Source organism: Styela clava, chromosome 9, assembly GCF_964204865.1.
Source record: "Styela clava chromosome 9, kaStyClav1.hap1.2, whole genome shotgun sequence".
NCBI lineage: Eukaryota > Metazoa > Chordata > Ascidiacea > Stolidobranchia > Styelidae > Styela > Styela clava.
In genome coordinates, this window is record NC_135258.1 from 10857968 (window position 1) to 10883000 (window position 25033).

The 25033-nt window shown below is 35.3% G+C and overlaps 3 protein-coding genes across 5 annotated transcripts; 1 reads left to right on the top strand and 2 right to left on the bottom strand.

Moving 5' to 3' along the window:
• Positions 1-3445: 3445 nt before the first annotated feature.
• Positions 3446-10633, bottom strand: LOC120338727 (translation initiation factor eIF2 assembly protein-like). Of its 2 annotated transcripts, none has more exons than XM_039406653.2 (9): positions 10472-10633; positions 7079-7229; positions 6664-6808; positions 6055-6164; positions 5389-5587; positions 5110-5138; positions 4622-4751; positions 4374-4519; positions 3446-3787 (listed from the first exon to the last, which is right to left on the bottom strand). In XM_039406653.2, exons 1-9 carry the CDS (start codon positions 10492-10494, stop codon positions 3707-3709), a joined length of 1014 nt encoding a protein of 337 aa, XP_039262587.2. In that variant the 5' UTR covers positions 10495-10633; the 3' UTR covers positions 3446-3706. The 2 variants fall into 2 exon arrangements, with proteins under 2 accessions (XP_039262587.2, XP_039262586.2); XM_039406652.2 differs by lacking the exon at positions 10472-10633 and adding an exon at positions 8646-8804 and having other exon boundaries at positions 3457-3787.
• Positions 7230-8648, bottom strand: LOC120338728 (iron-sulfur cluster assembly factor IBA57, mitochondrial-like). The gene has a single exon (XM_039406654.2). The coding sequence runs from the start codon at positions 8611-8613 to the stop codon at positions 7573-7575; it is 1041 nt and encodes a 346-aa protein (XP_039262588.2). The 5' UTR covers positions 8614-8648; the 3' UTR covers positions 7230-7572.
• Positions 10335-24940, top strand: LOC120338725 (ubiquitin carboxyl-terminal hydrolase 44-like). 2 transcript variants are annotated; one of them, XM_039406647.2, is made up of 18 exons: positions 10335-10442; positions 12080-12269; positions 12344-12570; positions 13947-14103; positions 15124-15281; positions 16017-16162; positions 16714-17308; positions 17718-18014; positions 18520-18784; positions 19269-19512; positions 20125-20369; positions 20874-20987; positions 21872-22011; positions 22282-22454; positions 22993-23084; positions 23202-23324; positions 23709-23820; positions 24091-24940. In XM_039406647.2, the coding sequence occupies exons 2-18, from the start codon at positions 12129-12131 to the stop codon at positions 24270-24272; spliced, it is 3411 nt and encodes a 1136-aa protein (XP_039262581.2). In that variant the 5' UTR covers positions 10335-10442; positions 12080-12128; the 3' UTR covers positions 24273-24940. The 2 variants fall into 2 exon arrangements, with proteins under 2 accessions (XP_039262581.2, XP_039262583.2); XM_039406649.2 differs by having other exon boundaries at positions 10352-10373.
• The last annotated feature ends 93 nt before the right edge of the window (positions 24941-25033 follow it).

Sequence of the window (25033 nt, forward strand, 5' to 3'; positions counted from 1 at the left end):
AAATTATGGCGATGGAGCTTTAGATAAGGATCGTAATGATGAGCCCTAATACAAAGCAGGCAAACTCCGACACTCACTAATTTATTATATTCAGGTGTAAAATCCAGTGGCGGCGCGTGGTCATTTTGACAACCGGGGCAAGCTACTGCGGGACCAAGTCACCCCCATCTACGGGGACAGGATGAGCGCTGTAAGTTCTCCCATCATTTTATGAGTATAAAAACCATTCCATCGGTAACAACCAATCGGCAAAAGCGACAATTTTTAACGATAAGAAAGTGTCTTTAAAATCGGTCCAAGTCAAGGGATTAATAAATATAGACATAGTTTATTTTGAAACCTCTTTCAAAAGGAAAGGCAATATTTACCCAGATAAATACAATGACATATTAACAGAAACTTCGGGAAAGCAGACAAAACCTAAAATAAGGTTTAAAACGTTACTATGAAGAAAGGAAAGTTAATGCAAAGATAAGGACATGCGTCGCTCACTCATAGATATATATGCTGGCAATGCTGCTAGACTTCTACTGCTTGAACATATATGCAACACGCCGCGGTTTCTTGGAAGCAAAATGCTCAATAACGCGCTGATTAAAGTCATGCATCCCAGAAATAACGTCTCTGTGAATGGATAAAACAGCCAAGGAATTTAATCTATCTTGCTTCATTGTGTTTCTGAGATACGTTTTAATACGCTTCAGCGTGCTGAATGTTCGCTCTGCGTCGGCGGAGAAATAGGCGTCGTCAAAATGATGTCCAGAAATTTAGTTTGATTGGTGTATATACATCGCAATTCATTTTTCAATTTACCCACGTTTATCATGGGGTAAAATATGGAGACAGTAGCCAACAAATGGATGGGAAATTGACGTGCAAATTTTGAAAAATTTTTGGGGTTTATCAAAGAGAACGCGGCAAGGTGTTCAGTGCGCAGACGATCGCCTATTTGATTCACCAGAATGTCACAGCATTCCTTCGCAGACAAAATCAAACGGCGCGGCGTAAAGAAGCACTCCATGTGTCGTCGTATTTTATTGTTTCCCGGATACGAGATACAGCATCGCAGAAGTCTGAAATACACGACTGCACAGACGCTCCATTCATTAGCCTTGACTGCAATGCGCCGTATAATACATCCACGTGATAGAATATTGTGGAGAAAAAAGCGAGAAAAAATCAAAACTCACCATCTTCGAGCAGACGCTTTAGACCTGCCGCCTCCCTCACAGAGCGTTCGTCCCAAACCGGAGAGCTCTGAATGCCATTGAAACACTCAATGAGCTCAGACCTAATTTCGGACACGCCCTGCACCACGCGTGATTGGAAGTTCCAACGTGTTGGTGCACAAGCTGGGAGACGGCGGCTACATATCTGGCGAAGGAGGTCAGAGCGCTTCGGCGAAACGGAAAAAAATGAAGAAAACCCCGAAACATTTGCAAAAAATATACGGACGAGAGGGGTATCAAGACACATATTTTTAATAACGAGGTTAAATTGGTGTGCATAACAATGTAAAAAATGCGCATGAGGAAAATCTTCTTTTATATAAACTTGAACACCATGTTTCGACCCACTCATGACTGCCGCGCCGTCATAAGTTTGAGCTATCAATTTTGACTTCGCGTTGTAAGGCTGTAACACTTCTTTCAGTACAGTCGATATCCCGCAATCCGTGCGATCAACGATTGGTACAAAGCTGTGAAATCTCTCGGTAGGTTTACCATCTTTCACGAACCGAAAAATCACAGCCAGTTGGGAAACGCACGTGATGTCAGTTGTCTCGTCAGACTGAATCGAAAGGAACTGGCAATTCTCAATTTCCAGAGCCAAATGTTGTAAATAAATTTTATACATTGAGTCGAGCAAATCATTTTGGATATCCTTAGATGTCCCTTTCGAAACAGTTGCGGCATCAAGATGATCTCTCAATACTGTATCTAGGGATGTGGTGTATTCCACCATATCCAAAATCCCCCTCTATTAGAAGAGCCAGCCTGTTCATCGTGCCCACGGAGGGACAGCTCGTGACAACCAATGAACTTCAAAACATCTATCAATCGACCGAGAACATGGCGGTTTTTCTCGACGTTTTGGTTGTGCCGACGAATAGAAACCGCGCGTCCTTCATCCAACTGTGCTGCAATATTAACATTTCCGAATGTTCGGTATTTTACTGCATTGTCCAGATGCTCCATAGAAGATTGATGATCCGTGGCACGCTCGGAAAGATGTTTAAGATCTCTAAAACCAAATTTACACCAACGTGAGTCACGGGCGGTAGCAAAAAGTAGGCAATAAAAACAAAAAAGTGCATTTTTGTCCTCGCTGTAACACAACCATTCGTGTTTTTTATATCAAGTTTCTGCGCAGAATGTACGCCGACGCTATGGGATTGTTCCAGTGAACAATTTTTTGGTTGATAAGGCCCAAGACGTTGTACCTCCAATTTTTGTTCCAGCGGCAGCTGCGAAAACGGAGTGCGAAGTAGTGCATCAACCTTATTCATTATGAGGTCTAAGGCTAAGAAATGCGAAGTCGGAAAGAAGTGAGGAGCTCAAAAGGAATGTGGAAAATCGAAAGCAAATGGACTAAAGGTCTCTAACTGATTCAAATAGCGAAACAAGCGACAAAAACGAAGGCGAGGAAACTATCAACTCTTCAAGCAACCAACGAACGAGAAGGAATGCGTGAATATGTCAACACGTTGTTGTAAGAAACGTCGGCATAGTGTCGTCATAATTTCGGGGCTAGCCCCGATGATTTAGTAAAAGAAACAGAAAACAAACGCGGCGAGTGGAAGATAAAAGAGAGAATACGATATACAATGAGCAACCGGGGCAAAATCGGCGTCGCCCCGTCGACGTTCGGCGAAGGCTTTGCGAGCGAAAAATGAACCATGTCGGGAGAATATGGCTAGTGTAGACAGTCTGTGCAACCGATATTGAGGTATTTTTCGAATATTTTTTTTCGGCCCTATTGACGCGCCGCCACTGGTAAAATCGATAGCATAATACCTATACACAACTCTAGTTCTATGCAAACTTATTGGAACAGCCTGCATCTTAACACAGTCAATTAAGTAGGATAGGATTTACATATCCTGGAAGAGAGGAAAGTCGACAAGACGGCTTAATCATATGGCGAACCTCGGCATCTCGTCCGGTTGCCAAACCATCTCTGTTATGGGATTAGTCAGTCAGTTATTTGTTTTAGGAAGCATGGACTGGGGTCAAACTTCTTCAGTCAATTGTGATTGAGCAAAGAAGTTCAATTCTTCCCAAGTAAAAAGTAAATTTCACGCAACTAGTTTGATACTCGCCAGAAGATGACAGTCCTAACAAGCGGTGAAAAATGCATTGGGCGTACAACACGCATTGAGCAGAGGTACAACACTGGGTATACAGTAAAGTCAACAGCAAGATTTATACTTTGAGCAAACTCAACCATATCGATATCTGCATATTTTTATTGAATTCTATCGCGGAATCTTGTTCAGTCTCCTGACATTTTGTTCTATATCCGTTTACAAAAGAAGTATTACAAAATTTTATTATGCGCACAAAAATTTAATTCGAACTATTTTGGCCTATCACATTGCCATGCCATGTAGGCAACATCCAACAGAAGCACCAGATCAATTGATCATGCCAATTTCACATCGGCTTTCCATAACACCTAATCATCATTGGAATTGGCTATCTGTTCAAGTGTTTGAGTTGGAAGCAGGTAACTGCCAAGGTTCATCATCATCAGATGATGAATCGTCGTTTTCATTTTGAATTTTCTGGAAAATATTTGAATTCCACAGTGAAAGAAAGAAATGAAATCTAGCTGATACAGATCACATTAAATACCCTTTTTCAGAAAAAAGACTATACCAGGTGTTAGCATTCCTAACTAGGCTAACTACTGTACAATAAACTTAGGTAGTAATATTGAATAATGCTGCATGAGACATTCACAAATTCATTCTGTTATATTCCTGGCCAAAACACCCATAATTTGTAAAACAAATGTGAACTGCTTGTCTGAGAAATTCTGGGTTCAGTCATAAAAACATTACAGCATAAAATTTGTTAAAAGTTTAATTTAACCTTTGAACCACAAAGCTATAGCTGCTTTGATTTTTATCACAGTATCCTTGCCACTAGTGCAATATGGGTGCACCTACACAAAGGCATAGAGCAGAAACGGTACTCCTGAAGTATGCGCATCAAGATGTCGCACAACCTGAACCCTAAACTGGTACACAACCGGAGTTCAGGTTGTGCGCCATCTTGGTGGGCATACTTCAGGAAGTCCGCAGAAACAGTAGTTAGGAACACACCACCACATTCAATCACTGCTGAGTAAATTCAAAATTAGTTTACCATTCTTAAAAAATCAACTAGTTTTGTTGCGTCTTCACCGCGACTTAAATCTAGGAAATCTTGTGGCATTCTATAACTCAGCGTTTCACTTGGTTGCATTGTTGCATCTCTCTTAGCAAATCTGAACATTCCAATGGGTTCACCATCTAAAAATAAAACAATGTTTTTTCTGACTAAACTGTTCGATTTTATTTATGTGCACATGACCTTGTATCCAGCAAATTCTTATGAAAAATACAATAATATACCTGGTGTAATAATGGGACAATCTTCTTCAGTTAATTGTGATTGCACAAAAGAGTTCAATTCTTCCCATGTAAACAGTAATGAATCTGTCATTGAACCCCAAGGATTAAAATCAATTATCCAGAATTTTCCCTGAAACAAGAAAAATGTTGTTTGTAGGTCATTAAGTGAGCACATTCGACAGTTTACTATGAAACAATAAAATGGGTCTGGTTCATTACTGAGAAAATAACAGCAAAACATAGAAAGCAATTGCAAACACAACTAGAGTTAGTAAATGAATGAATTTAACCTAAATTCTTAATCAACCTAAGTCTAGTCATCAAGGTAAAAAGCATAAGCTATATGTCCGCCATCTTGGTTCACATACTTCGGGAATACCATATTTCCTATATTACATCATGATCATCTAATTTACCAATTCAGAAATCCGAAACTGAAAAATATATTTTCTAAGAACAATGATCTAGTTAAATCTATTAATACTCACATCTCTCTTCTTGTAGATGTCAACAACATCTAAAAAAAATTGGGTTATTCAGTACTTTTGAATCATTAAAATAACACAGGTACTAGAGAGAATAGTAATGTAAAATTTTGCCAATGGTTATGGCATATTGGCATTCTCTAATCCTTCATGAGATTCAGATTTGTAGCACTCACACAAAGTGATCATTGGTTTAATAATGATTGTCAAGTCTGTAACATAATAAATCATTTTTAGACACTTTATATTTCATTCAATCATTTTCTTTTACAAGATACTCACAATTAGAATTATTAAATTTATGTTGAATTTTTTCTTGAAAAAATCTGCAAATTTCTACAGGTAAAGACTGTTGTTGGCTTTCAACATATTCATAATATTGTTGATGATGTCTCTGACACGCAGCAATGAGTTTGTGGTTTCGTACAAAACATCTGAATTCCATTCCAGGTACTAAGTTTGCCCATTTCCTCAAAACCAACTGAAAATATTTAATAAATCTGATAAGAAAAAAGATACGGTTTTATTTTGGATCACATTTTCATAAATTTTATTTTGTATTGTTCCATCTGACCAAAGGCAGACTTCCTCAGACAAACAGTTTACAATAATGATAAAAAAAAAAGAACAATTATAGGATGCATTATACATGCATGATATTTATGACAATATTTGCTGATATCAATATTCCGATGCTTGGAAATTGCTGATTTGATGCTGATGCTGAAATTGTTAATCTAATTTAATAATCAGATTATTAAAATTTGACATCCTTGCAGTGGGAACATGATTTATGTCAATATCATGTAATATAAATCTCAATAAAATATTCTAATTTAAATTGAATAAAATTCCAGAAAACATACAATTCGGGTGTGAACATCCCTTCTGGCGGAAAGAACGACATATATATAATTTTGAACAAATTATAAAAGATTAAAATCTTACTTCTTTCTGGAATTGTGGATCTGGTATTGAATCATCAGTACATAGTTTAAATGGAGATGTCAAATCGTAAGTGATGAAGTCGGAACTTTTCATAAGTAAAATGATGTCACCTGATAAAACAATAAATATAGAAAAGAATTCAATTTCACGAAGCAGTATTTTGAACTCTAATTTCTGATATTTGGACACACTTTAAAAAATATATTGCTGTACGAAGATTGTTTATAATTATTAAACAAATGAGCAAGGTGATTCGAGTGCATCATAGGAATAAATCGAACAGATTCTAATTGATAGTTCCTCTTTGATGTAATAATATTTGTGTCGGCATGATACGCAATCAGTGAAAAGTTTGAAAATATTTTCAACAACAATTAACATTAACTGCCCAAGTTTTGGCATCAGGCATTCTGTAACAAGCAGAAGCAAAAATGCTAGTAGTAAGCCTCATCTATGTTGGCAATAATGGCTAAGGGTCAATCAGGACCATTGTCCTCAGACAGAATGTAACAAGGAAGTAGCCAAACCTAGTTTCAAGTTTTTCCAGACATAGTGGTGTATTCAATAACAACCCTATTTCATGAAAAGGGTATAAAAACATAAAGTCACCTGGAGTGTTACACTTCAAACTATTATTCGATGTTATCCAAATAGCATCTTTGGGTGAACTCCAATTCAATTTTGGAAATGATTTCCAATTTAATTTCTCTAAAACTTCTTTGATTTGTTCCAGAAGAGCAGTGAATTGAGGTGCCTGTAAACAACAATTGTCTTCTTCAATTGCTTCTCCATAAGTATATAAACCACAATCCAATATTTCCAAGCAAAAATATTGCAATCCCAGTACTGGTATATTTTGAAATAGGTATATAATATATACATATACCAGAATTTTTTTGTAATAAATCTTCTGAATTAGTAAGTTAGGATAATTATGAATCCATTTTTTCAAATTATGACTGAATTTGGCGTCCCTACAAAGGCAAGAATATCACAGATTCGAAATCTTAGAAAATCTTCAAACCTCATTTTCATTTTGTGTTTCGTCTTCATCTGACCAATTTTCATTATCATCGAAATTACTTTGTATACTTAAATCAGCACCTTTTGGTAATATCAATGGACCATCTTTTTGCAAATATTCAACAAAATCATCCGGCAATGGTATAATAAAGCTAAAAAACAAAAATCCACAAATGACAGCCATCGATTATTAAACACATTTGAAGTGAACAATTACAGTTCTTCAACATATTCAGTATTAAGAGTTCAATAGCCTGAAAATTATGAATTTCAATCTAATAGTTAAATTATATTAGGAAATTTAGTGTTATTTACTGATATATGTCAAAAACTAATTTACATTGCATCTAGTATAAATCAAATTCACTATATAATTTAAAAGAATCCTCGAAAAATAAATCAAAGAACTGTTGAATTCAAATTAATACGAGAGATTAAAAAGCGATAAATGTAAGCAAAAAATAGATGAATATTTGTTAAATCGAAATAAAAAGATCATATGTTTTCCTCTGTTGCTGGGCCACAAACTCCGTCAGAAAATTCAGTGCCATCTTCAGATGGCCACCACATTGGAATATGACATCGAAATTTTAGCTGACCATCTTTTGAAGAAAGTGTCTCTCCTGAGTAGTTCAGTCTCACTAATGCAAGACCTACTTTACCATCAGAATGCATTGATCGAAACTTTCCTGCACTTTTTCTCTTCTCTGTGTATATTGAAGACCCAGATTCAATAGATCCTTCTCCTTCTATGCTCACAGGAACAAGTCGTTTTCTAATGACACCGGTGAATTTGGTACGAGCTGTGAGCTCTTGACCAATATAACATCCTTTATGAAAGCTGACACCATTCATAAAATCAAGATTGCATTCCAAGGGCAGACAAGTTCCAGGTGGCAAATCTAACGGACCCTCTGGAACACCAATGTAATGTCTTTTATGATGATATGCATTAATATCCATGTTAATTAATGCAGAGTCACTTTCTGACATATTTTCAACCACCAGTCTATGCCCGAGCATTGGGACCCTCGGGTCAATGGCAGAAGTGACTACATTGCTGAACTGTGGAGAAATATGAAAAGAATTTCCAGACATTGCCTGCACCACCGATAGATTATCTCTGGGTGTAATACTCAGTTTTTTTCTCAGTTTATATAATTTTAAAATTTTAATGATACTTTCGGAATTTGACGACTCACATTCAAGAAGGACTTTGTTTTCTGTGTCGTGTTGTTGATGATATAACATAATATCATGCATAATGCGTCCATGTTGGTTTAAAATCATTGCATACATGCATTTCATTTCAGGGAGAAGTTCAACGTCATTGGTTATAATCCCTTGTAAAAAATTGGTAACATCCCGTCCTTCGAGTTCAAGTAAACTCCGATGTTTCAAATGAGCATATCTGACATTATCCTGATCCTTGTCAACAATATGCATATGCCTTGCACTAGACAGCATTTTTGATTTCGAACAGAACCGCGGAAAGATACGTCGTAATAGTGTAACTCTTGACATAGCCAAAGACATTTTAAATAAAATAAGATTTCATCAACTCCTACCTTTTTATTGTGATGTCTGAAAATTGTGAATACCATTTTGAGAACATGCAATTCATCACATGTTCTTTTGTTAATGTTGTCATATTGTAGTATTGTTGAGTTTCAAATTTTGAGGAAGTTTAAGTATACCTTAATACCAGTCAATCAATAATTTTTCTAAAAAAAGTTTTGTAATCTCATGTTTATATTGACTTCAACAATCCATATTTAAAAAAAAAGATATGACTTTATTGGCAAAACTAATATATAATAAAATACAGAATATGAAAGTTCTTCATGACCACTAACAGACTACTAGAATTGCATGAACAAGAGGACAAGAGTAAAACTGTAAAATGAGACAGGCATGGTGAAAATAGATACCTGGATCTAAAGAAGCGAGTGCCTTGACGATTACGCCCCTATCCAGTTATCTGTAAATATAGTAAAGATAGTTGGGCACAATATGTCTATCTCTCAGTCCTCCATGCAGACGCAGTGATGTAAGAAAGCAATCTGGTATTTTTGTATTTCATTATTTGTCAAACAAGTATTACTGTATTAACATTCTTGAATATCTGTCTGAGCGAAACAAGTGTCTGAGTGGCCTCACTAACTTTACAGCTTTAATTGTTACGTCAATCTGTCAATATTAACTCATTGCCGATAGGCCATTAGGTATTACTGCATTACGGAAAGAAACATGGAAATTGATGCTCGTGGAAACATCCATAGCTTCCTTCACCATCAGATCCTAATTCAGTACGGTACCGGTAGGCTACCGTATTTTCACGCTCCTGGCAATGCAAACAAAAACTCAGTCAAAAGGAAAAATTTGTCTCAATTATTGAGTTTATATCTGAGTTATGCAAGTAAAATAAAAAATTAACATAAGCTGCGGCAGACGGGTCCAAGGACACTTGCAACAACATCGTGATCTTTAAATTTTGTGTCTTACCCGACATCTCTTTCAATTCCAAATATAGGCCATCCATACAAAGGTACATATGGTCTTTGGTGCGCACGATGCTAAGCGTTACGGTATCATAGCGCCTGTGATAATCATACACGGCTCGCAGCTGGACTCTTCGCAGTCTGTAGTGGTGGTAGCAAAATAGTCAAATTAGGGATGGCCGAATACGGTCACTGGGCGTCAAATTGGAGATGGAAACTGCTCGGTAACACCTACATGAAGTCTATACACCTGAAACAAATACATGACCAACTTGAGCCACCGTGTGAGAACTGAGAAGATGGTGGTTCTACTCTACACCAAATGCTTATTGTCTGCTACACGGAGATAAATATGGGAACCTATCCATTTAGTTATGGATCGAATCTTATATTCTTAATCGGAAAAAAACACGTCTGCTTCAGTGAGTCATTATTACATAGTGTTGAGCATTGCGAATGCAGAATATATCAGGACTGATGCGATTACTGGTACTTGATTTTATGGAAATCATGTGCGAAAACACGGATTCGTTTTTTCCGAAAGCAATGTATGCGAGAAAAGAACTTCAAAGTAGCGTTTAGTTCTCGTATACCCCCAAAACATTCCGGGACTCTCGTTGGTTCATATTCCACCGAAAAAGAACATCTGTAATAAGACTAATTATGAGAAATGAAAGATCAATTTCATTGTTATGTCATAAACGTTTTAATGGCATTGCTGCTAACTACATACAGGTATATTACAGTAGTTGACTTGTCGGCCGGTTATTATCAGTTTTCATTATGGAAATGTTGGTAAGTTTTGTTTTCATTAATTCGTGATTTGGTGACTCACCGAAAAAGCATGCTTCAATTGCAGTGAGCGTAAGTGGATGTAAATTCGTATTTCTTACTTATGACTAACTGCTTGCATCATTTTGTCATTTCCACCCCTTCTCAAAATGCCCGTTGGACCTTTTTATTCGGGAAGCACCTCGGCGAGAAAATTATTACGCAACAAACCCTTTGAGAAACCAAGCACCGCCCTGGCAAGTTTGCTCATCGTCAAACATTTATCACGTGCCCACGCTCATCCACGTTTGTCTGGTAATTTATTCTCTCCTACAAACGAGAGAAGAGAAAAAATGAAAGATAATGGGACTACTGGAGCATGACAGGTGACGTCACCATACAGAGTTATTTTTGCTGGAGATGGTTGGGCGAAGGAAGTCGTTGCCCGCGTTCAATGCTTTGTTCATTGCAGTTAGAGCGGAATTTCGGTCATTTGCGTAATGTTGTTAATGAATCTATATGTTAGATGTGAATGCCATGAATTTTGACAGATCGACTTGGTATACCTTACCCTGCAAGCCAGTTACTACTCCAGTACTCAGCTCAAAAATAGGCAAATCCAGCTGCAGAAGCGTGGTGACGTTGCTGTGATATCCTAGTATCCTGGTATTTAGATGTCATAAGTTGATACCCATGGTTCGTTTCGTGCTTGTAAAAATGCTGTAATCTTTATTGTTAAGTATAGTTTTTTTCAAATTAATATGGGTAGCCTATGTACCTGATTTAAAACTTACAAGTGCAATTAATTTCAGCAATACCCAAATCTGTAAATGCAGCCAGGTGTCAAAACATGCCATTTTTGAAGGTTCTATGGTACTAACCTAGTAATGAAATAGCCTAGCCTACTAACTGCTTAAAAATAAACAGAAGAACATTATTCTAAAACAGATAGCATCTTGTAGTTCAGTAGTTTGTTAGTCTTGTGTTATTGTATTGATAAGTTCTTCTTTGACCGCTTGAGGAATCAGATGTTGTTGGTTCTGTGGTTTGGGAAGTGGACAGCAGGATTTCCGTATTTGCCAAACATATTGTTCACATACGGCCATTTATATAAAATTGATGTTCTACATAAATTATAGAGTAATTTACATTACACAATCAGCACGGCTGTTGAAAAACTAAACTAAGATTTTCACATTGTTACGATAGATGTAAAACGAATTAGTTATAGAGGCATTTACTACTAAAATACGGCACACTAAACAGATCGAGAGACATTGTCTCGTTCCAAAGAATCCCATTTTGCGGATGAACAAACACTTCTCCTTTCGAGGACGTCTGGACATTGTTGTCCCTCAATATACGTTAAAATGAAATTGGGCAAAAAACTACAGAGAAGCGCAATCTAAAAACGTCATTGTTGAATTCCTCTGGAAAAAATAATAAGGAATCAGAAGGAAAAACTTTCTACCGTGGCATTCGAGAGTTTTTAGCAAAAACAGCAATTTTGATCATGCGACGGCCACGATTAATTTACATTATTATCGGGGCACACATGACGCCATATGGCACCTCTATCATTGTGTTAGACGGCCCTCGTTTGTGAGACAGATGGAGTGTTTGTTTTATTGAACCAAATGACGGGACATTCTTGGAATTCGGAAAGTGTGCTGTACTGTATTATTTTTATACTATGTTGAATGTTTTACTTCATTTTTTATATTGTGCAGCTGTTGAAACTTCTGACTAACTTAGTTGACGTCAAAACACAGATCTGTAATGAAAAACAACGCTAGCAGTGTTCGTATGCCATCACCACGTCAAAATGCCGATAAATCTTCCCCAAAACGAGGATCTAAATCTGATAATCAGAATTTGAAGTTGCAAGGTGGTTGCAAAGGTGCCAAGCCGTGCACAAAGGTACCTATAATTCCATGTATATTAATTCTATAATAATAACACGAACATATCTATAATTATTGAAATTTATTTAGGGTGGAGATACAATTGTTAAACAAGAAGAAAATTATCTGGCGAGATGTACAAATTTTCGGTTGACAACTGGTTATGAATTGAGCATTTGTAATTGTAAGCATATTCGAAAGATTCGAATTGGAGAACGACATTCGATTGTGAATCCTCAGCGATGGTTATGTGAAACATGCTTCACAACAGAATCTGTATGGGCGTGTCTAAGTTGCCCGAATGTAGCATGCGGCAGGTACGTATCTGAAGCCTACACTCTGTATGTTTTACTGTGATATGTTGTTATTTTTCGATATCCCTGTTGCGTCAATTAGTTTCAATAACACAAATTTTACTTCTGCAAATTCACAAGCTCACTCGCACATGATAGAAACTCACTCAAGAGTAGAGAGATATATTTCCTGTTTTGTGTCTTTGTACTCAGCACATTAATAAGGTCTTGTATCATCAATGTTTTTAGTCAATCCTATATACTTTTGAATAAATTATTAACTTATTGCTTTCGGACATAGATGGACCAGATATTAGCATTCCTAAATGATCAATCAACTGCATGAAAGCTCTAATTTTTTTTGCCATTTGAATTTATATACATTCATCATTTGTATATATTTATTTCATTAATTTGGTAAGTGAGATAAAATTTCTATTTGATAAAGGAATGTATTTCAAAATGATTGTATGTGAATGTGTTCATACAACTGGGTTCGAAATCAACAAATTTACAAATGTCAGACAATTGTATTTGTTCGATAATTCATCTGCTCGCGTCAGGAAATTATATCTGTCTTTGGAGCCCTCTTTTTCACTCATAATATGACATCAGAATTTTCCGTTAGTTTTGGCCAGTTGTGACTAAGCTTTAAGAAAGTTCTCCAATACTGTAATTGCTAAGCTGGCTATTACCAAATATTAGTTTGTTATACTAAATCAAGTTTGGGCCAGACATAAGATATCAAATCATGAAAATATAAGGATGAACTTTCACCTGGTATTAAATTGGTTATAAAACAAAAGGTCAATTTGTCCTATATTAAACGAGTGGTTATGCTCTAAAACAGTGGTTCTCAAGATTTTTGAGCCGAGCCCCCTTTTTAGAAAATCCCAAGTCTCATGCCCCACCTCAAAAATAACTAGCTAACAATAAGCTACGAATAACAGATAGTAAGGCGAAAGTATGTTTTATTTATAAAGCATGTTGGAAATACGTGTATACGTGTACGTGTATACATAATAAAGAAATGTTTGAGCACTACTGTCTAAAAAAAGGCTTTCTCAAACTTATTTAGTTCCATATAATATTAAATAGGCATATTGTTTTTTTATTCGACCTATTTATACACCTCTCTGGGCAAGGCTCTGTATAAGCATCCGATAGGTAAGAACCTATGATATTTTGGAAGGACCAGATTCCTTGCAATTCGTCATTGCCTATCCAATTTATTACAGTCTGAGTAAGGTGTCATACATAGGATTTGAACCCAAGATTTTTAATCAGTAATATTACTTCAGCATCTTTACCACTTGGCCATTGCGCCTATTGTATTTGTAACAAATAAACAAGAATACGTGGTACTGAATATATGTAATGTAAAAAATTTTGTTTTGCAGGTTTATAAAAGAACACGCCCTAACACATTTTCAAGAATCTGGTCATCCACTGGTTATCGATGTCAATGAACTGTATGTTTTCTGTTATAAATGTGATGATTATGTGCTTAATGATAATAATTCCAGTGACATCAAAGTCCTCAGAGAAACTCTTTTGGTAAGAAATTGGAAGGAGTAATGTCGTTAAGATAAATTTTAATTTAATGCTCTACCGGAAGATATTATATGAATTAATAAAATCAGAACGCAATTTCATATATGTACTATAGATAGAACGGATTCGTGATTGAATCTTTGTTGGAAATTTGTTTTAGTAAAATCTGCTAAACAAATTTTGTGATTTTGCCAGAGAAGAAGTAGAAAATTTTTTTATAGTATTGCAATTTGCAGACATGTTAAGTTTTTTTCCTTACGTTTCCAGATGTCAAACTAATTTTAATTTCACCTCATTTATTATTTTTGATTTGATGTGTTATGTAGTAAAATCATGAGACATGTCAGAATGTATTATATAAAATAATCTGAACAAGGCTTTCTATAAGCAACTCTGAAATGAAGGATAACTACTATGTTTCTGGTTTGGCATTACCTTACCAACTTATTACACCTTGGGGGAGGTGATTGCCATGGAATCTAAACTCAAGATTTGGGGCTCCCGAAGTATGCGAACCAAGATGGCGGACATCGGAATGTAATATGTGTACTAGGTTAGGGTTAGGCCATAATTTTATGTATAAATACTACGGGAGGCTCTTGACTAGTCTTCGAACTGATAATAGGACTAAAATAAGGAAAATTGGAAAAAATTATCGCCTAACCCTAACCTGTTGCCCATGTTACGTTCCGATGTCCGCCATCTTGGTTCGCATACTTCGGGAGCACCCAAGATTTTTATCTGCAATGCCAACATATTTCAGTCCAACCATCGCTTTGATACATAGACTTTTGAACCCACAAAACCCACCCGACCTGATTATATAATTTTATATGACAATGGCAAGTATTTGGCAGCAACTTTTCAGATAACTCTCTATAAAACGACATATAAACTTCACGATTATCAATATAATAAATTCAATTTAGATCGTGATTAGTAAATGAACTACCAAGTAATTTCGACCCACCCATATAAATTATTTAAATTCACGATCACCAACATTCATATATTCTCATCCAGGCCATTCGATACCAAAACTTCACTGGAACAACTCGCAGTGGTCATACTTTAAGGTCAGCAATGATCACTGAACAAGTTGATGTTGAAATGAGAAGACAAATGCAACAAGAACAATTAGACAGAGATGACAGACTTTTCACTGCTATTTGGCATTCTAGGTTGGTTGTTACTCTTTCGCCTTACCTCTGTTATCAAAAAGTCAATAATCAATGAAGTTAAGATATCCATCGTGTTCATTAGTAATACCAAATGAGTTAATAGTCAAGGAAGAAGTCTAGTTACCTTGGCACCAACACAGCCTATTTTAAGTTATTTGTGCAACAAGCTAGTAAATTTTCGGTTTTAGAACAGCAACATCATTCTACGTGTTATATGGTTAATCATATTACACCAATTATTTTTGCTATTTCAAAGACTATTCGAAAAATAACCTTAAACACTTATTACAATCAGTGTACTAAATTTCAAACAAAATTAGTATTTAAAGAGAAGATTATATAAGAGATTACTATTAAGAGAAGAGATATATTCCACATAATTACTTATCGATTTCAATCGGTAAGTATGTTGATAGGTATTTGTCTATCTGTTCGTCTGTTAGATGCACGCGATATCTCATGAAAGCGAGATTGAATCTGCTCCAGATTTTGCATGTGCATTCATCATATGTCGGACCAGAAGCCTATTGATTTTGGATGAATTATGTCGTATAATTAGCGAGTTATTAATTAGTGATGGGACACAAGGTGTCACTATGGAGTAAGAACGCTGTTTTGGGGGATCCCCTAACTTTCGATCGATAAGTCTTCGGTCTCTGACCGATATTCTCTTTTCGTTCTCATTGTATACAATTTTTTATTTCAAATTTTTTATGCATTATTCTTTTGTCTTAGGTTTGTTAGACAACGAAAAGCATTCCGACGATGGGTTCGATATATTCATTGGAAAAGAACAAAAACTGTGTTCCCATTAGAAAGTAGTGATGATGACACTGAAACTGAAAGCTCAGATATTGTAATGGAACCACCAGATCTCACAGGTAAAATAGTCTGTCCATTTTGATATGAACACTAATTAATTATTGACTTGAACTCACCATCTTTGGCTTGAAAAATTGCTTCTTTCAACAGTTTTCCATGTCGTAGTGACTTGAACTGGCCTGTAATGCTCCACCATAAATGTATACTGTTTGTCATTTCAGTTGTTCGTAACTTTTCTTGGAGAGGAGTCTCTTTTACTTTTGAATGAGTCCACTCGACTCCGATTTGAGTAAATCCAAAAAATTAGTAAAGCGGGTGGTATTGGTGGTATATAATGTTTTAGATAGTAACAGATTTTTTTATATTTGAGCTGAATCACAGGAGGGTTCATGTGACTGCTGTACGGTCCGTTACTGCTGTAAAGTTATGCACCGGGACTGATTGAAGGGGCTGTGATTTGCCATAATTTCCAAGCCTAAATAACTAACAAAGATTGTTATATCACATCTTTTTTTAACTGAAATAATAGAATGTTTTCGAAGTGGCATATTTCGCACAGTATTGAGCAATAGAAAATTACTTTGCTGTACTAAAATTAATTCATTTTTAGAATCATGCCAATCTGAACCGCTCATTTCTTTGCCGACTAAGGAATCCGATATCAAGGTGCTGTCTTCTTCACATCATATTGATAGTGATGATGAGAATAATTTACTTTTACCTGAAATCTCTGTAAATTCTGAATCGGATACAAAATCAGATACAACGGACACTGATGTTAGTGATTTTCCAAATATAAAATCTGACTTGCCTTTAATAGAAGAAGATATCCAAATGGATGTATCATTATCGAATATGACGGAATTATCTGAAATTACTGAAATATCGCTTACAAACTCGGATGTTATATCTTATTTGCCGCAGACTTTTTCTTCCAATCAAAGTACATCGCAGGTTATGAAATTACCCAGCGTCGATAATAATGAAGAATTTGCGATGTCCGATGCATCATCATGTCATTTGTCATCTAACGAGAGTTTACCTGGAGTAAATGAGACCGCAGATGTTATTGTTGATGTCATGCTAACTGATGATGTCATCAAAGATGATGTCACAAAAGAGGAAGAAAATTCTGATGTAACTGAAGTTCCTGTGATTCCTTTGAATATTTTATCGAGACCAAAAAGATCTAATGCGGCTGCAAGGTATTGTGTAGATCGTTTATATACTATTATTTTTTGCCGGTTTTTCCATGCATGAGTAAGCTTCAAGTCAATGTGTATATAAAGCAATATTGCTTTGAAAAATGTAAGAATAGTTTAAAAAGATAATTGCCACTGTAAAATTCCCTGTTTTGGAATACTCTGCACCTCCCAATTTAATTTTTATAAATTTGCAAAGATTTTTTCAAATTTTTCTGTTTATTTAATGTTGATTGCTCAATCAAGAATATATTCGAAAATACCCCTTTAAAATATATTCCCATTAGTAAGATATTCTATTTTGGCCATCTTTGACCTATTGACAAAAGAAAAGCACCTAAAAATTAAATCATTTTTCCTAATTATTCCCACTCAGTACCTTTGTGAAAAGAAATCGCATTTTTTTTTCCAGATACAAGGAAATTTTTGGCAGTTTAAATAGAACTTCAACAGTAAAAAGAGAAAGAAATATACCCTCGCAACCAAAGTTCGGTGAAGAAGGTTCTCCTGAACAAAGAAAAATGAGTCTCAGACCAAGACCGTCCGGTCGGCGCAGCGATCGAATAAAGAAAATTAACAAAAAGAAAGAGAGAGCATCAACGACATCTAAAAAGAAAGTTGTGCAAAGAAAACCGCAACAATCTGTAAAATTAATAAAACAAAGACATCCACCACCAAAACGGAAACGAATCGTTCCAAAGAAAACTAAGTATGCAACTTAGTAACTTATGTGAAAATAAATACCTTCATTATATGGAATAAATATTTTGTGTTATTTTTTGGATTGGATGATGTCTACTCTTTTTAGTCCAAACAATATCATGTAAGCAGCTGAGCAGACGCGGACCAAACCTGGCTCGACTGATGCTTCCACCACCAACCTAAAACCAAATTTTGACGTTCTATCAGAAAAATAGCTCAAGGAATTTTTTGAGATTGCGATTAAATTTAGTTTTGGCACGAAGCTTATTGTTTGTAACACTGTGAATATTGTTCATAAAATGTAACTTTTTAAGTCACACTCGCATCTGTACATGGCCCATCAGTCTTTGTGGGCAAATTTTTGGCCCCTGGTCTAAAAACCTTGCCCAAAGAGCTAGGCCATTGCAGTTACTACATGGGCATTCTCCCTGTTCAATTCAGTCTTGCATACAAGTGAGTTGAATTATGTTTCCATGCATTTTTAGCTTTTTCATGTATTTTCCTTTATTCAGGCCTCGACCAACAAAAAATTCGATTCGATCAATCCAAGATAAACAAAAAAAGAGAAAGAAACAGCAAGCCGCAGCACAAACATCACACCGTACTAGACGTCTAATAAGTGCAAGCGGATCGAGACAGGAACGAAAAAGACTGGATTCTTACCGACCGCCATCATTATATGATAATATACCTAATAAAGCTGTTACTTCATTGATTCCTGGTGTCACAGGTCTACGGAATTTGGGAAACACCTGTTATTTGAATTCAATAATTCAGGTATATATAATTGAGTATTTCGAAGTTACTAACTCGTCAAAATTATATAAATAATGGCTTATTGAAAGTCAAACCTCGTTAGTGGAATTGTAAATTATAAATCTTGTTTAGAATATGTTAAATTGTCTATTTATTCATACTTAACACATTTGCCATTACCCATACCCATTTCTCAATTAAACAACCTTTTTCCCTGTGCAACACATTATTTTGTCGGAATATAAAATAAACTGGCGAGTCAATGCTCGTTTACATTTTCAAGTGGGTCACAAACCTATTAAAAATTGTTTGGTATTGATAAATCAGTTCAACTTTGATTGTAGTAGCATTGAATGATGATGCTGTTTATGCTACTGAGTGGTAAAGCTCATTTTAATTATTAAATGGAAAGTGCCACATAATTTTTTGTGCGACAAAAGTGGGTTACAAAAGAAAAAATTCAGAGAAACACTGGCTTAGAGTAATAACTTTATTTGCTATTCAGGTTTTAGGTCACCTACAGAAATTCAGACTGTGTCTTCTTGCATTGAGGGAACTAGAGTTCCGTGAAGCATTTTCCCTCGTTTCGAAAGAAATTTCTACTAAAAATATAAGTGATAATTTTGTGTTTTCAACACCGCAAGCAAAACCAGCACGTACAATGAATCGAAGAACTACTGTTGAACTTTATAACGAACAGAATAAACCAACACCACTGTCTGTGAGAAACTCAGATAGAGCTAGATCAGGTTTGTCAAATTACTCTCAAATCATAGTAAATTCACCAGAAATTTTAATAGCAAAATTTCCATTTTTCATTCAATCAATGAACCCAGATTGTAACTGTGTTATATAACAATATTTGCCTTTTGATTGAATTTTGAGATTATTATACAAGAGGTACATATGGTCCAGTATAAAGGATAAAATTAGGTATAGGAGTATTCTTTATTTAAAAATTGTGTAATGGGAATCTTAATGGACCAATTTTACCGCAAAAACATGATTTTCCAAACCAAATTTCCCATGTAAATTTGATTAATAAACAAAGCTTCTGTTGTGAAATGACAAGTTTTAAAGTAACGATAATCTCCAATATCTGAATTTATTGAATCTGCCACTGATACCAAACTATATGTGAGGAGCTACCTTCTTTGGAAGGACTGAATCTTTGCAATTTGGCATTGCCTAGAAATCTATAACACCATGGATGAGATGGTGAAATGGGATTTGAATCCGAAGTGTGTAACCTGCGAGCCAACACGCTCACTTTTTCTGTTCTATACTAATTGTACATATTCTCTGTAATATCCTCACTTCATAAAACTTCATTATTTGACCTGTTTTATTTCTCTGATCAGGTCTTAACGGAGGTCAGTCATCGAACAGCATTACTGAACCCTTGCCTCCTGTATCGCCACCCTCTCCCAGCAGAATCAACTGTCGCTCGCCATCATCAGTGACAGGATCTGAGCCTTGGTCATCTTCTCTATCTCTTTGTAATGAACTAGATCACTTGTATCAAGTGATGTGGTCCGGGAAATGGAAACTGGTGTCTCCTTATCACTTCTTACATTCCGTTTGGAGTTTGATTCCATCATTCAGGGTTCGTATAAAAGCTATTTGAATTGTATAGTAGAGGAATTTTTTTTTTGTTGCATCAATGACTAATTCGTCTTTGCTTGCTTGATGATAAAATTGGATTTTATAATTCTGGTCAATTTGGTGATTTTAGTCAGTTTAAATCACGATTTATTGCAAAAAATTCTTTGCTGACTAAACATAGTTAGGATACATAGCTGTAAGAAGAGTGAACAATAGTTTCTTACATTTGTTTCTTTGGGGTTTTACATGTTTACTATGAATAAGCTCAACCAGTGTTTAGCCCTGAGTGAAGTCGAATCAAAGGTCATTAGAGTCCGAAGTCGAACTAATCACTGAGTTGAGTGTTACTGGTAGTCTACGAAGAGTCTGTGTCTTAGATGTCTCAAGTCTTCGAAAATTGTGACTCGAGCCACCCCAACAATGGTAGAAACAACATTTGGAACAGTATGACACATGTATTTTTGTACAAATTACGATCATAACTGAGTTTATTTTATACTAAAAGGGTTATACACAACAAGATGCTCAGGAGTTTTTATGTGAGTTGCTCGACAAGATTGTGTCAGAACTGGAAAGATGTCGAAATACTGAAAATAAATCGGTGCTTAGAATACTGGAGGTAAATTTTTTGAATATGATAATCTAACAAAATTGTCATGTGCATGCTTTCAAAATTTACCTTCTGGATTTATGACTCCTGTCCACCAGAAGTTGATAACACCAGGTATATTTAAAACAATTCTGTGGAGTCAAAGATAGTTTACACTCGGCTTAAAATCTTGACATTCAAAAAGCGACTCCGACTCTAGGCTTGCAAACTTGGATTAAGACTCCCTGACCCTAACTAACAAAATTTTGAAGAAAAAATAATTTGGTGTATGCATACCTTGTTTAATTGCCTGTTGAGAATGTTTAGTCAACTTATGGCTTTCTGAGATTCTGTCAGAAATTGTTACTTCTTTTTAGTATCATTATAATGCTATAATCCCTATGATAATAATTCAAAATTTTGACTAGAAATATGTTTATATTCGAATCAATTTTAAATTATAATATTCCTTGTCTTATTGAAATTCTCAATAGCTATTTAAATTAGAATAACTTCAATCTAAATATTATCAAATGCCAACCCTAAAAAATAGAATACCGATCAATCTATCGACAAAATCCTTGACTGCTACATGACCAATGTCTAACATGATTCAATTTAGAATATATTCAACATTCCATATTCGAAAATGTATTCAGAACAGTAGATTATTTGGTTTTGACTATACTCGTTGACCACTACATTGTATAAATTTATGGTCGCTAAAAATATCCGAATTCCATAAAAATAATTTTATTCATCAACCAACCTAAACCATGATTTCTTGTGTCAATAGAAAGTGGTTTCTCATTGATTTATTGATGTTGTTGAAATGTGATTTTTTATGATATCGATGGCTTCAAGAATACCGTAACAATATTTGCATATATTTTAAAAATGCATTTGACATTCAGGTTGTTCAAAAGGTTTTTGAAGGTCAATTAAAGAGCAGAGTTCGATGTCTGGAATGTGGACATGTTTCATCAACCGTTGAACCATTCTGGGATTTATCGTTAGAATTTCCTGAACGTTATCACAAGATTAATTCAACCAAGTATGTTGTGTTAGATATGATAGGACAAAGTATTTCGAATTCCGCCATAGTATGAGAAATGGACGATAACACATATTATTTGATATTTCATGATCGAAAAGTTTCAGTTTAAGATTTGGGGCCAAAATCTTATTTATATAATTGTCTTTTTTAATTTAACTAATGTATTAACCAAATACTCAAAAAAGTTACATCTTGTCATAGCTTTCAGTATTGGCTTGAAATCTATCATAAGGCCAAATGACAAATAACCTTTGATTCACTCCGCAGACGACGGCCTTCAACAAATTCCAAAGCTCCACCTGTGCCTGTTGACACGTGTACATTGCATGAAATGCTCCAGAATTTTACTGCACCGGAAACATTGGAAGGAGGAAGAGTTTATGGATGTTCTAAGTGCAATTTTTTTCAACAACCACCTATCATAAATCCGGATGTAGCAGGTAGTCAGAAAATATATCCATTTTTTATGCGAGTTTGTTCAGAGAAATGTTGCAATTTATCATATAAAGCAGGGTTTCTGGAACTAGGCACTCTCCTGGGGGCATTGGCCTTCACTAGTTACCTTTTGCGATGACTACATCAATTTAAAGTAAATTGTCGGTAATTTGTTCGATTTAATGACCTTAATTATTGAACGAGGGAGGAAGTCACAACTAGCGTTGATGTAATTTGATGGGGGCTGTGGATTGTGTATATTTGAGAACCCCCTGATATAAAGCAATTCCTGGTTTGCCTGATAGAATAGTAACAAACATACATTGCCATGCTAAAAAGTATATTTCTCTGTATAAGTACGATTTACATTTTACCTTCGATATGAAAGAGTATTCAAATAAGGAACCACCAAGATACAACTTGGCCCTCAAATTGACTTGAAGTTAGTATTGGCCAATTCCTAGACCGGACAGACCGTTTTTTCACTTTGTACCCATTCTGTTAACTCTGATTTTATATTTGAATCATGACTTTATTTTCCAGGTTCAACACAAAAGAAAAGACCTCCATTTCGGAAAAATTCTCAAAAACTCACTGAAGCTGAGAAACAGCTCAAAGTACTGGAATTGCCACAGGTAAGGTATATCACTACTACCATGGGTTATAGAATTTCAACCCACACTCAAGCAGTTTAAAAATACCGTTCCATCCAAAGCCAAGTGCCTGTTTACTGGTAATGTCTATTCTCCTAGGTTTTGAGGTTTCATTTGAAGAGATTTCGATGGATAGGACGAAATCACAGAGAAAAAATTGCTGTTCATGTGGATTTTCCGCCTGAACTAGATATGCGACCATACTGTTGGAATAACGGAAATGTGAGTTGTGGTATTATAGTATTTATTTGCCTAATTTTTTCTGCATCAGAATTTTAAAAAAAAATGGACCACACTTTGGAATTTGGCAATTCTGCTTTACTTGCGCGATACAATCGACTCTTGGAAGTACTGATTTATCTCTGTGTTTATGCATAGTTTACATAGTTGTAATCAGGCTGCTAAAAAGCCCAAAACAAATACGATATTTTAGGTGATCGTGATCGATTAGATTCATTAATTTAATTTTCAGCATTAAGTTGGCTTAAAAAATTATCAGTTTGAGTAATTATTCTTTATTCAAAAATAGTATTTTAGAACATATTCAGAGTTAAGTTTTGAATTTTGGCTATTATATCATGATAATATAAACGTTTTGAATTCCAGGATTGTAATAATGAAGTACAATACATGTACGATCTTAGTGCAGTTGTTATGCACCATGGACGCGGATTCGGTTCAGGTCATTACACTGCCAACTGTTGGAATGATATTGGAGGTACTTGTTTTTCTTGTTTCACAGTAAAGGCAAATGGCGCTCTTTGTATAAGAAAACTTATCAATATATCACATTTCAGAATTGATATACATACAAAGTATGACAATATTTTCCTTTTTAATTTAATATTTAGACAAGTGGTGATATTATTAACGACACCGTACAGTATTGAACAACATTTCATTCTTGATTGCACATGCGTATAGCAAGGTTGACCTCTTGTGCCTATCCTATTTCTCCTTGCACTAATTTATACAATTTTCATTCCAGAATTTTGGGTCCACTGTAACGATTCAAACCTTGAACTACGTTCGATCGAAGATGTGATGATGTCACAAGCCTATATTTTATTCTACACCCAGCGAGGTCTCGACCCACAACCTCACATTTTAAGCCCACCGCAAACACCAAAGGTCTCATCACCTACACACACAACACCGCCTCCATCATAGATCTGTTTGTTACTTTTTCAGTCTAGTTTTTATTAAAGTAGTGAAATATGAATAATCAACCACTGAAACAAGCGAGATTTTGAAATACTAAGTTACTCCTCGGGGGTTACATGAAATAAGAAACTAATCTGCCATTTTAGGCAATCACTTCAAAAGTGCATTCATCACCATGGATAGGCTTTATTAAAATAAGATACTCTTATCTCAAAAGCTTCAAATATGTGATACAGTCTTTCTTGTAGTTACCTATTTATTAAACATGATACTTTTATTTTAGACTTAATTTAGATAACGCTAAGTTCTTTTTCGACAAATCTCCGATGAAACAAGTTCTTTGTCTTCTCACTATATATCATTGACGTTAAAAGAAATTGGTCATTTGTCCAACTGTTGCGGCATAAAGTGTTTCTTTCTCATCGATTATTTTTGGTTGTTTAATATCAGGGATTTACTTGGACGAATTCCTAATCAAGGACCTTTTTTTTTCCTTCTGTTGCCTTGCAGATCTAAAATCTTTGATCATTAGAAATTATTACAGATCCAAGTCCAACCATATACTGTTCTATACAAAAGTGCTATAGACATGGAGTGCTTGTAACATGTACTATAAGCTTTGTTTTTCATGTTTGTTTGGGTTTTGCAGCCATTAAAATTCATTGATCCATCAATCTGCCAATGTTTATCTCTTTTTTTTCAGCTACCTTGCTTTTTTCATTTTGGGACCAAAACCAGCCATAAAATGAAATTTTGCTTGATTTTGA

Coding starts and splice junctions, on each gene's coding strand:
- LOC120338725 (XM_039406647.2), top strand. CDS start 12,129: ATGAAAAACAACGCTAGCAGTGTTCGTATGCCATCACCACGTCAAAAT. Junction 17,309..17,717: donor AGATCTAATGCGGCTGCAAG/GTATTGTGTAGA, acceptor TTTTTTTTCCAG/ATACAAGGAAATTTTTGGCA. Junction 23,325..23,708: donor ACTGTTGGAATAACGGAAAT/GTGAGTTGTGGT, acceptor TTTGAATTCCAG/GATTGTAATAATGAAGTACA.
- LOC120338727 (XM_039406652.2), bottom strand. CDS start 8,728: ATGACAACATTAACAAAAGAACATGTGATGAATTGCATGTTCTCAAAA. Junction 6,809..7,078: donor AAACACAAAATGAAAATGAG/GTTTGAAGATTT, acceptor TGTTGTTTACAG/GCACCTCAATTCACTGCTCT. Junction 5,588..6,054: donor ATCCACAATTCCAGAAAGAA/GTAAGATTTTAA, acceptor AAATATTTTCAG/TTGGTTTTGAGGAAATGGGC.
- LOC120338728 (XM_039406654.2), bottom strand. CDS start 8,613: ATGTCTTTGGCTATGTCAAGAGTTACACTATTACGACGTATCTTTCCG.